Source organism: Diplotaxodon limnothrissa, linkage group LG15 (genome assembly GCF_057381915.1).
Source record: "Diplotaxodon limnothrissa isolate DT_005_m linkage group LG15, D_limnothrissa_male_GT1.1, whole genome shotgun sequence".
In the NCBI taxonomy this organism is placed as follows: domain Eukaryota; kingdom Metazoa; phylum Chordata; class Actinopteri; order Cichliformes; family Cichlidae; genus Diplotaxodon; species Diplotaxodon limnothrissa.
In genome coordinates, this window is record NC_140610.1 from 32,677,619 (window position 1) to 32,690,236 (window position 12,618).

General features: G+C 42.5%; 1 protein-coding gene across 1 annotated transcript; it reads left to right on the top strand.

The window, feature by feature from the left end:
* Window positions 1-7,875: 7,875 nt before the first annotated feature.
* Window positions 7,876-12,153, top strand: LOC146617790 (uncharacterized). Its single transcript, XM_085373432.1, has 2 exons — window positions 7,876-9,344; window positions 10,562-12,153. Exons 1-2 carry the CDS (start codon window positions 8,082-8,084, stop codon window positions 10,589-10,591), a joined length of 1,293 nt encoding a protein of 430 aa, XP_085229558.1. The 5' UTR covers window positions 7,876-8,081; the 3' UTR covers window positions 10,592-12,153.
* The last annotated feature ends 465 nt before the right edge of the window (window positions 12,154-12,618 follow it).

Here is a 12,618-nt window from a genome sequence, read left to right on the forward strand (position 1 = left end):
AGGTAGTTTTCTCTACTGGGTTACACTCTCCCCAGCTAAATGTCATGCACGTCTCGTTGCATGTGTAGCCAGTACTGTCCCTCTGTACTGTTTAGGGACTCAGAAAAGGCTATGCTCAAACCCTGGAAAAGTGATTTCACAACAGTAACTAGAGGGTTTCCTAAATCAGGATAATCAAGTCTTTTAGGTGGATGTCTGATTCTTGTTGACTGTCTTACTGGTTGAGTTGTAATGGGATCACAACTGTCCATCTCATCAGGTGAGTTAACAGGCTGGTTTCCTGGTTCTTTAACCAAATCCTCAGGTGATTCATCCAATACGGTTCCCGTTCCATTGTCCACAGGATCGTCAATTCCAATCTCATCTCCATCTGGTAAGTTTTCAACAAGCACATGATTGGTAAGTTCGTCTTTGCTTGCATCTTTATCCATATTCAGCTCCTTGTTGCTAGCAATTTCAGAAAGGTCACAATCAGGTAAGTTTGTAATGTCTGGTTCATGAGAAGGTTTTGGATATTCATGTACAGTAGTAAATCTGGTTATTTCTTCACATGGGGAATCATCAACCCATTGAATGAAAAGTTCATTGTCAAGTTCCATTGATTCTTCATCCTCATTGCTTTCTGTGACAACAGTTTGACGCGTTTTAGGACGGTGAACCTGCTGTGGCTCAGATGTGTCTGCGGTGGCAACCGGGAGGAAACTGCAGGGAAGCAACAGGTCTCTGTGTAAAGTTCGGGAGGGACCTTGCTTGGACTCGGGTTTAACAGTATAAACGGGTAGGTCGCCTGCACGTTTGACTACCACATGGATGTCTGCCTCCCATTTATCAGCAAGTTTATGCTTGCCACGCAGCCGCACGTTTCTAACTAAAACCCGGTCCCCAGGTTCAAGTTCTGAAACAGTTATTTTGCGATCAAATCTGGCCTTATTCTTGTCTGCCACTTTTTGTGCGGTTTGAGAAGCTAACCTATAGCTTTCCTCTAGCCGTTTCTTGAGACTTTCAGCATATTGCGAATGTGTCACTTTTTGATCTTTGCTGAGAGGAAGTCCATATGCAAGATCAACAGCTAATCTGGGTTTTCTGCCAAACATCAACTCGTAGGGTGTAAACCCTGTTGCATCACTACGGGTGCAATTGTACGCATGTACTAATGGCATAACAGTCTTTCCAGTGAGACTTTTGTTTGGATTCCAGTGTTCCTAACATACTAAGTAGTGTTCTATTAAATCGTTCAGTAGGGTTACCACGTGGGTGGTACGGGGTAGTTCTTATTTTCTTTATCCCAGAGATCTCACACAGATCTTTTATCAGTTTTGCCTCGAAATCAGGACCCTGATCGCTGTGCAGGCGCTCAGGTATGCCGTAGTGGACAATGAACTGGTCCCACAGGCACCTGGCGACCGTTCGTGACTTTTGATTAGAGGTGGGCAACGCGAGGGCAAACTTAGTGAAATGATCGGTTATCACAAGGATATCCCGTGTGTTGCTACTGTCTGGTTCTAGACTGAGAAAATCCATACAGACGAGTTCTAAAGGTCTGGTTGTTGTTATGTTGACCAGTCTAGCTGCTTTTTCAGGGGGACTCTTTCTCCGTATACAACGATCACATGTTTTCACTTTCTGCTCAACCTGTGTCGCCATGCGTGGCCAATAGAATCGGGTTCTGACCAGATCAAGGGTTCTGTCGATACCTAAGTGGCCCATGTCATCATGCAAACTTTGGAGCACTGAAGCTCTGAGCTCCTCAGGAAGAACAAGCTGGTGGGTCACCTGGTCTCCATCTTGTCTTTTTCTGTATAACACCTCATTGTGCATTTCCAACCGATTGAGTTCCCTAAGCAAAAGAGGGAGATCTGGGAGTTCTTTTCTAACAGTCGGTGGAGGTGTCTGACCATGTTCGATTTGTTTGATAACTTGGCTGATTGTCGAGTCTGCTCTCTGCTTATCCTTAATTTCTGATTGGGACAAGGCAGGGATGGTTGGTAAGCCATGATGTTCTTCTGAAACATAGATGTCTGGAATCGCGTCAGCTGAGAGGGTAAGCGATTCTACAAGTGTAACACCACTATCCTGACAATCATCACTGACTTTTACAAGGTGATTTTGACAGATTGCTTGGACAACATCACTATCTACAAGCTTTATGGTGTCAGTGGTGTCAGTGTCAGCTAGGTGACGCTCTACAAATTGGCTTACACGCTCCTGCTCTTTCCTGGACTGGACATCATTTACGAGTTCTCCATGAGGACGTCTAGACAACCCATCTGCGTCTAGGTTGTGCTTGCCCGCTCTATACTGTAACTTAAAGTTGTAGTTAGATAAAGCGGCAAGCCACCTATAGCCAGTGGCATCTAACTTAGCAGAGGTCAATATGTATGTGAGTGGGTTACTATCTGTAACCACAGTGAACTGACCACCATACAAATAATCGTGAAACTTTTCAGTCACTGCCCATTTGAGTGCTAAAAATTCCAACTTGTGGGCTGGATATCGTGCTTCACTTCTTGATAACCCACGACTGGCAAAAGCTATGGCTCTGAGCTGACCCTCCTGCTCCTGGTAGAGTGCTGCACCTAAGCCAGTAGTACTGGCATCGGTATGGAGCACATAAGGCAGCTTCGAGTCTGCAAAGCCTAAGACGGGGGCTGACGTTAGCTTTTCAATGATGGAGTCAAAAGCTTTTTGACACTCTGCGGTCCATCGGTCCTCAAATGGCAGTTTGGGATCAAAGTAGGTCTGGTTGGGTTCTTTGGACTTTGATTTCTTACGTAGTGGTGGGTAACCACGAGTGAGGTCATTGAGTGGGCGTACTATGGACGAGTACCCTTTTACAAAACGTCTGTAGTACCCCGAGAACCCCAGGAAAGATCTTAGTTCTTTGAGATTCTTGGGCTGTGGCCAGGTCTTTAGGGCCTGAATCTTTTCGGGATCCGTCTCAACTCCGCTTTCAGAGATTACATGCCCAAGATACCGAACTGTGGTTTGGAAAAATTTACATTTTTCCAGCGATAACTTCAGGCCATACTCTTTAAGGCGATGGAGTACCCGCATAAGTCGGCGTTCGTGTTCTTCCAAACTATCTGAGAAGATGATGAGATCATCTAAAAAGACGAGCACTTCATGTAAGTTCATATCACCAACACAGCGCTCCATCAGCCGCTGGAAGGTGCTTGGGGCGTTGGTTATGCCCTGCGGCATGCGGTTAAACTCCCAGAACCCAAGCGGTGTCACAAACGCGGTCTTTTCTTTGTCTGCCTCCTCAACTTCTATCTGGTAATACCCAGATTTCAGATCGAGGACCGTGAACCACCTGGATCCTGAAAGGGCAGAGAATGTCTCTTCCAGATTTGGAAGTGCGTAAGAGTCTTTTATTGTTTGCAAGTTCAGCTTGCGAAGGTCTATACATAGACGCACATCATTGTTCCGCTTTCTCACCACAACAATGGGAGACGAGAAAGGTGATTGAGACTCTCTTATCACACCTGCAGCAAGCAGCTCCTGCAGGTGTTTCTGGACAGCCTCAAGATCTTGAGGGTGTATAGGGCGTGCACGGTGCTTGAAGGGAGTCGGATCATTAAGCTTGATGGAATGTTTCACCTTGTTCGTACACCCAAAGTCAAGATCATGAAAAGCGAATACTTCCGGAATGTCACTGAGTTGCTTGGTTATCCTCTCTTTCCATTCATGTGGAATCGGAGAGTCACCAAAATTGAAATTCAGCGGTGTCTTACTTGTGGCTGACTCATTAACACTGGTGACATTATGCTGGGACATGATACAATGGAAAGCTCCCAGCTCTGCAATGACACAAGTAGACGGGATAGTAACATCTTGTTCTGTTTCATTTGTAATCATAACAGGCACTTTGTGTGGAGCTCGGGAAGGAAGTGTTATCAAGCAAGTTTTAACACAAAGGCCACCAGGCAAGGAAGACTGAGAGGGGTGTTCAACTATGGCACACGTGTCTGCTGCAGTACAATGAACGTTAGCAGATCCCTCTAAAACTACTGTTTGGCCTGCTGGAACTACAACTGTAGCCTTGCCTGACAGGGTAACTAACCCAATGCTCCCATCTTTGTTCTGTGTATGTCTTAGTTCTAGAGTTTTCAACAGGGCTCTAAACCCGCAAGGACTAGGTAAGTAGTCAGAAGTCTTAAGGTCCAAAAATTTTTCATAAAGGACATCAAGCGTGTTTGTTCCCACCAACACTGGGGTCTGACTGTTTGGATGAGTATCTGGAACAACAAGAGCTAAGGTTGGTATGTCCATCTCTGCATCTAAGAAGTCTTTTGGAAAAGTAATGCATGTCTCTATATAACCCAAATAGGGGACGGGCTGACCTGCAGCACCCTCCACTTCCAAAAGATCATAGAGTGGGTTAAGATTTTGATCTGGAAAGTTCTGTTTGTAGAACGACTCAGCGACTGTGGTCACTTGTGACCCTGAGTCCAGGAGACAATTTACATTAACGCCAGAAATGCTAACTACTGCTGTGCATTTAGAGCCAACCAACCCTTTTGGCAGACTATACTTCTGTGGCTTAGTGACAGATTGCTTACAGTTAGCATGTTGCATGTACTTAGTGGGACATGATCGCCTGGCTGCAGTCTCCATTTGCCCTGCAATAGAGACTGTTTTCAGTTTAACTGTTCCTTAGTGGCTGGAGGGTTCTCAACCTCCCATTTCCTCTGTTTCTCTTTAAACAGTTTGCGCTTTTCAGCAACTAGGGCTGGGTTTGGTTCATTTTCGCAGTTTGGCTTGATGTGGCCATCTTCTCCACATTGGAAACAGTACCACGGTTTGGGTGGGATACTTTGAGTTTTAACTGTTCGTTCTGAGGGCTCCTTGCTCACTTTGTCTGGCTTTCGGTTTTCTTTAGACTTGGTATGGGAGGCATATCTGGAATTCTGCGCTTTTGATTTCGCGGTCAGCTGCACCAGTTGGGCCTGGAGCTCTGCAACTTGCTTTGAGAGTTCTTTAATTGAGCTTAAGGTGGTTGTGTCTTCATTTTCGTCTAAGCAGCCTTTGACTGTTTGGAGGTGGTATGTCGCTTTTTGTTTCGTGATGTTCAAATGTTGCTTCATTCGCATTGTTTTGGTAGCATTTTGGTCTTCTTCTGTGTGTAATAAGAGAAGCAACTCAGGAAAAGATGGGGGGTTTATCCGTTTTTATTTTAGTTGAAGTGCGTTTAAAAGGGAATCATCCCAGCAACCACGACAGAACTGCGTGACAAGGAGTCTGTCAACATCATTGCTTAAAGCACCACCCCGTTTTACAGTGTGAGTTAAAGCTACCTGAAGGCGTTGTACGTATGACGACGGTTTCTCACCTGGATTTTGGAAGGTGTCAAGAAATTTGGCGTAAAGCTCTCCACCATCTTGAACTGTCCCATAGGCAGAATCCAACATTTGAAGGTAGTCTGCAGGTGAGCTGTCTGGGTTCAAGTGCTTAACTACGTCAGCTGCCGGGGGTAAGAGAGACTCAAGAATCTTTCGCGATTGTTGCAGTTGCGACATGGAAGTGTCACTCAAGATTAGTTCAGCACTGGAACGCCAAGTATCATAATCTGGCTCATAGGTTGGCCGGGGGTCCTTGCCAGAAAAAGCTCTGAGTTTTTGTGAAAAATGTTGCACTGAATGATCATCTCTTCTCACAATGTGCTCAACTACTACACGCTGCACCTCAGGAGGGTTTAAATCAGGTGCAGGTATGGTGGGTACACTATGAGCTGGGTTTCTTGCAGTGTGATTTGACTGGTTCGATTGCTGTGCACCATCAACACTGGGTTCAACAGCTGAAGGCTGAAACTCAGCCAAGGGAGATTCAGGTAAGTCAATTTGCTCTGATTGATCATGTTCAGGCTCTTTGATTGATTCAGCTATCTGTGACATCATGTCTTTCAGAACATCTGCAAACCCTCGGCCGCTCATTTTGGCTAGGTTTTTTAACTCAGTGAGATATGACTTGGTTGTATCATTCCCCACACATCGCGTGTATACGCTTGCAAGAGACTGTATTCTATACTTAACCCCGCTATCGGATATGTGGTTGTAAGGTAACGGCTCAAGAGCATCAACAGCAGTACCTGAATTGTACTCAACAACAACACTCGAGATAAACTCAGATTTACCATCATCTACCTTTAAGACTCTTGAGATTGACCCATACTGTTTTAGGAATTCAGTCACCTCATCAATTTGCTCATCTCCAGCTATTTCGCTCACGATCACCGAATTTGGGAGTTTAACAGATTCACGTTCAACAAGACGGTCCATTTGGGGTGCGTTATATACTTGTAATCACATGAGAAAAAGCCTCCTGGCTGGCTCGCCAAGACTTACTGTAACCACTGACTCATTTTAAATAGTTTAGGACAGCCAAACTACGGACCAGTTGCTAGGTTCGGCAGGGCTACAATAGAAAGCGAGGCGAATGCAGAATGAAATGGCTGGAGACAGGAATTTGAGCAGCAACAGTTATTATTTTGCACAAAAATGAAATAAACAAGACACAAATTCCACATTGACAGTAGTAGTGATAATAACCATAACAATAACAAGAAGAAGCCGGCAAAACAAAAATAACCCCAAAAATAGTCGTTTGAGCTCAATATTCAATTGTCTTTTTGTCTTTGGTCATTTGTCAAGTCAAAAATTCTTAGTCTAGTTCTTGTTCTCTTTCGTTTGTGGTTTGTGTGTTACCACTTGGGAGTCTCCGTCGAGGAAGAAGAGTAAGTTCCTCTGCAAAGTTCAGTCTGGGCTCAGGCTCGCCATCTCCATCCGGAGAGAATCCATTGGAATCCAAAATCTTAGTTCCTTCCACACGGACAAGGGAAAAAAACCTAGCCTGCACAACAATATTAACATTATTGTACACAGCCAGCTCCGTTTCTTCTCTTGTATCACAGCTATAGCTTTAGTTCTTTATCTCTTTTCACATTTCTTTCACATTACCACAGTAATACATTACATGCATGCTTTGAATATATCTCTCGTTATACATGAAATTATTTTAACCATGTAAACAACAAATGAATTTCTTGTTCTCTTTTTAACCATGAAATTATGATTAATAGGTATAACCAGCAAGATAATACATTTTTCCAATCATCCTTCGAGTATGCTAAACAAATCCTACCACAACAGCATTTCAACCGTTTTTAAACAGCAAATTACCACTCGCGAATCGGTATGAACAGAAGAAACAACTTTTAGCAACAGACTAACACATTATTAACTTTTCAAACCCATGGGCTAAACTCACCAAAATGTTAGAAAATTCCGCACGAGCTATCCGTGACCTGTCTCATCTATTTCCACGTGCGAAAAGATCTAGCTCATGTGAAATGATGGTCTGGTGTTTCGGAAGACGGGGCTAAAACCACCTTCAACCAATGAAAAAGGCATTTATCCCTTGTGATCCAGCAACAGAAAATAAAGTTTGCTAGAGGATCACACTTCCTTTTTTCAAAATAAATGTTTCTTTTCAAAATAAAATAATGAAAATACATTTATACAATCAAAACGAAAACAAGAAAAAAATAACAAAAGGTAGTTTTCTCTACTGGGTTACAAAAGGTTGAAATGAAATGATGGTGGAGTTGGAGACTGAGCTTGAGGCCGGGCGGCTAACTGAGCTTGAGGCCGGTGTTGTGCCAAAAAGTGATTTCCAATGTTTGTGTGCATTTTTTTTAATGTGTAATATCATTACGTATGTTGCTAAATAGACTTTGGTGAACAGGTATTACAAAGGGGTTATATATAAAATGCAAGTTTTGATTTGGCACTGTATAAATAAAATTGAACTGAATTGAATTGAAATACAGACAAGTGTGTTAGATTTGTGTCCTCATGAGTAAATATATTAATTTATTTTATGTTGTGAAAGAAGTTTTCTGATTGTCATTTTATTTTGAAAAGGATTTTATTTTGGTGATTATAGATTACTTCACTTCCTGTTCCTGTTGTTCCGAAGCGCGAACTGCTGAAGTAATGTATGGTTTTCCCCTCCTGTGTTGTTAACAATAAAAGAAACGGGAAAAGTAATCAACCACCAAGTGTGTGCATTATTAAGAGAACATGGCCGAAGAAGAAGAAAACTCTTCGAGCTCAACAGGTTATGGGCCCAGGCGTGACACAACAGGAGGAAGATGGCAGAGGTTAGTGTTCAACGGAGACGAAAACAGTTACGAACTTTGGGAGGCAAAGTTTCTCGGCCACATGCGGATCATTGGTCTAAAGGACACTATATTATCAGCCACTAACCCAGATGCAGAGAAGAACGCTGAATGCTACGCTGAACTGATACAGTTTCTTGATGATAAAAGCCTTTCACTGGTAATGAGAGATGCGACTGACGACGGAAGAAAAGCTTTAAAAATACTACGTGACCACTACGATAGTAAAGGCAAGCCCAGAATCATCGCACTGTACACAGAGCTGACGTCTTTACAGAAGAAACCAGATGAGACAGTGACAGATTATATTATCCGGGCTGAAAAAGCAGTGACCTCCCTAAGAAATGCAAAAGAAGTCATCAGTGATGGACTTATTATCGCTATGATTCTAAAGGGGCTTCCTGAAGCTTACAAGCCATTTGCTATTCACACAACTCAAAGCAGTGAAGATTTAACATTCACACAGTTCAAAAGCAACCTACGAAGTTATGAGGAAACCGAGAAATTCGACAACAAAGTAAAAGCGGATAATGTGATGAAGGTTGATTTAACATCAATCACCTGCCATGGATGCGGAAACCGAGGACATTTTGTAAAAGATTGTCGCCAAAAGGGAACACCTAAGTGGTGTAGCTACCATAGAAGCTCGACACACAGTGATGAGACATGTAGAAGAAAAACCAAATACAGAGATGATGCGAAACTAACTGTAGTAAAACAAGAGGACAAGAAAGAAGAGCAGACTTTTGTATTTAAAGTTAGTCAAAGACTTCTGCCTACTGACATAATAAGAGAAGGACTAATGGTGGACTGTGGTGCTACTTCACACATCATTACAGAGAAGAACAAGTTCATAAAGTTTGATGAGACTTTTGATCCTGAGAAACACTACATGGAGCTCGCTGATGGATCCAGGACAAACAACGTCGCACTCAAGAGGGGAGATGCCAACGTCTCTCTACGGGACATACAAGGACACTGTACCACCATCACACTGAGAGACGCCCTGTTCATCCCATCCTACCCTCAGAGCATATTTTCAGTGAAGGCAGCTACAAACTATGGAGCACAGGTGATCTTCAAGAAGGGACAGAATGAACTGGTGAACAAAGATGGGACAGTCTTCTCCATCGAAGAATACAACAGACTCTACTATTTGAAAACGGTAAACAATGAAACATCATACAATGACATGATGTCCTGTGACACTGTTAATCTGGCTTGTGATGTGAAAACATGGCACGAAATTTTAGGACATTGTAATGTTAGTGATGTGTTAAAGCTACCCGATGTTGTAGATGGCATGAAAATCACAGGCAGTGGCATGTTAGATTGTAACGCGTGTACAGAAGGGAAATTCACTAACAACAGAAACAGACAAAGCGACCCAAAAGCGAGTGACCCATTACAGTTGGTGCACACTGATCTAGCGGGCCCCATTGAACCTAGTGGCCAAAGTGGTCATAAATACGCTATATTATTTACAGATGATTTTTCAGGGGCAGTGTCAGTTTACTTTCTAAAACAGAAAAGTGACACCACAGAGGCCACAGCAAAGTTTCTAGCTGACTGTGCACCATACGGCAGTGTTAAGTGCATTAGATCGGATAATGGCACCGAGTTCACAAGCAGTTCCTTCCAGTCTCTTTTAAGGGAAAAGGGTATAAAGCATGAGACATCTGCGCCATATTCTCCCCATCAGAATGGCACAGCTGAGAGGCAATGGAGAACTCTCTTTGAAATGGGGAGGTGTCTTTTACTAGAAAAAGAGCTGCCAAAAGAATTATGGCCTTACGCCATCCAAAATGCAGCACACACCCGCAACAGATGCTACAGTAACAGGACTAAAAGTACACCGTATCAGATGTTAACAGGGAAAAGACCAGATCTCTCAAAACTGTGGATATTTGGGTCAGACTGTTATGCATACATACATGATCACAAGAAACTTGATCCCAGATGTGAAAAAGGGATATTTGTGGGTTATAGTAAAAATAGCCCAGCATACCTGGTCTATAACCCTCACACAGGAAAAGTGTCAAAACACAGACTCGTGAGATTTATCAAGAAGAACACTGTTGAACAACAAACACAGACTGATGAATATGACACAGAAATTCAGACTTATGAACATGTAGTGCCTTTAAAAGAAAGTACAGAACAACAAAATGAAAATGCAGCAGAGAACATACCTCCTAGAGAAGAGGAAACCAACACAAATGAACCAAACCCTGACATAGAAAGAAATGAGGGTGATGAGCAAAACCAAACTGAGCGCTATCCTAACAGAGAAAGGAAACCTCCTAAATATTTAGAGGATTACACATCTAACTGCAAAGATTTAGCAAATGAAACCCCTGTAAGTGTTGATTATTGTTACAGAGCAACCTGTGGAATCCCCCAAACCTATAAAGAGGCGCTGATGTCACCAGAGGCACCAAGGTGGAAACAGGCAATGACAGAAGAAATCAACTCTCTGAAGGAGAATGACACATTCGAACTGACTACTTTACCTACTGGTAGAAATACCATTGGAGGAAAATGGGTCTACGCCCTCAAAGAAAATGAACAAGGACAAATATTCAAAGCCAGGTTTGTAGCAAAAGGTTACAACCAGACACAAGGAATAGATTACCAAGAGACATTTGCACCAACAGCAAACATGACATCTGTGCGAACCCTAATGCAAATAGCAGTCCAGAATGATCTTATTATCCACCAAATGGATGTTAAAACTGCATATTTGCATGCTCCCATTGAGGAAGAAATATACATGGAACAACCAGAAGGTTTTGAGCAAACAGAGTCAGGAGAAAACTTGGTGTACAAATTAAAGAAATCCCTTTACGGGTTAAAACAATCAGGTAGAAACTGGTACAAACTCTTGAATGACTACCTTGAACAAAATGACTTTGAAAGAAACCTTTCTGATCACTGTGTATACAGAAAGGACATTGGACATGAAACTCTACTCGTTATCATCTGGGTAGATGACTTGATCATTGCGGCTAGCAATACTAACTTGTTAAACACATTCAAAGAAACAATGAGGTCAAAGTTTAACATGAAAGACCTGGGGAAAATATCCAGTTTTCTTGGGATACAGTTTATACAAAAAGAGAATGAAATCAGGATGAATCAGAAGAGGTACATTCAAAGAATGTTGGAACGCTTTGGGATGTCTGAATGCAAACCCAGATCCACACCGTGTGAACTAAAAACGGACACTACTACATGTGGAGGAAGTGATGCAAATGAGACTGTTAACTCAAGAGAGTACAGAGAAATAGTGGGCAGTTTGATATATGCCATGACGTGTACGAGACCAGATATAAGCTGGGTTGTTAGCAGACTATCTCAAACACTAGCTCAACCCACGAGAGAGAACTTAGTAATGGCAAAACAAGTCCTCAGATACCTAAAAGGCACAAATGACTTTGAACTGATCTTTAAGAAAAGCAGTGAGAATCTAGATCTAATTGCTTACAGTGACTCTGACTGGGCATCCTCTGTAAAAGACAGACGCAGTACAACAGGCTACTGTTTTGCACTTACTAAAGAGGGACCAGTAATATCTTGGAAAACAAAGAAACAGCCTACAGTGGCACTCTCAACATGTGAAGCTGAATACATTGGTCTTGCAACCACTACTCAGGAAAGCATGTACTTAACCCAACTGTTAAACGGCATGGACAGAAAAAGGTACACATGTACTAAACTGTTTGGGGACAACCAAGGGGCCATTGCGTTGAGTAAAAACCCAGTGAACAGACAGAGGTCAAAGCATATTGATGTGAAATATCACTTCATTCGTGAAGCGGTAAATGAAAGGAAAATCTGCATTGAACACTGTCCATCAGAAGAAATGGCTGCAGACATACTAACAAAACCAGTTACAAGAGTGAGACTCAGAAAGTTTCAAAAATGGTTCTTTGGAAATGCATAAGATGCTATGGGCTAGCAGCATGAGAACAAGGGGGGGGTGTTAGATTTGTGTCCTCATGAGTAAATATATTAATTTATTTTATGTTGTGAAAGAAGTTTTCTGATTGTCATTTTATTTTGAAAAGGATTTTATTTTGGTGATTATAGATTACTTCACTTCCTGTTCCTGTTGTTCCGAAGCGCGAACTGCTGAAGTAATGTATGGTTTTCCCCTCCTGTGTTGTTAACAATAAAAGAAACGGGAAAAGTAATCAACCACCAAGTGTGTGCATTATTAAGAGAACATGGCCGAAGAAGAAGAAAACTCTTCGAGCTCAACAAAGTGATCAGTTACAAGTCACCAGCTTTTCAATTGGCTGTCTTTTTAAATGTTACTTTTCCTGCACTTCTACTATGGCAGATCTGTGAAGCAGCTCTCTGTAAGTCAGGGGTTCATTAATGCTGAGCTCAGGCTCACAGGCTCACATCGCCTCTCTAGCTCACAATCTGGGAGC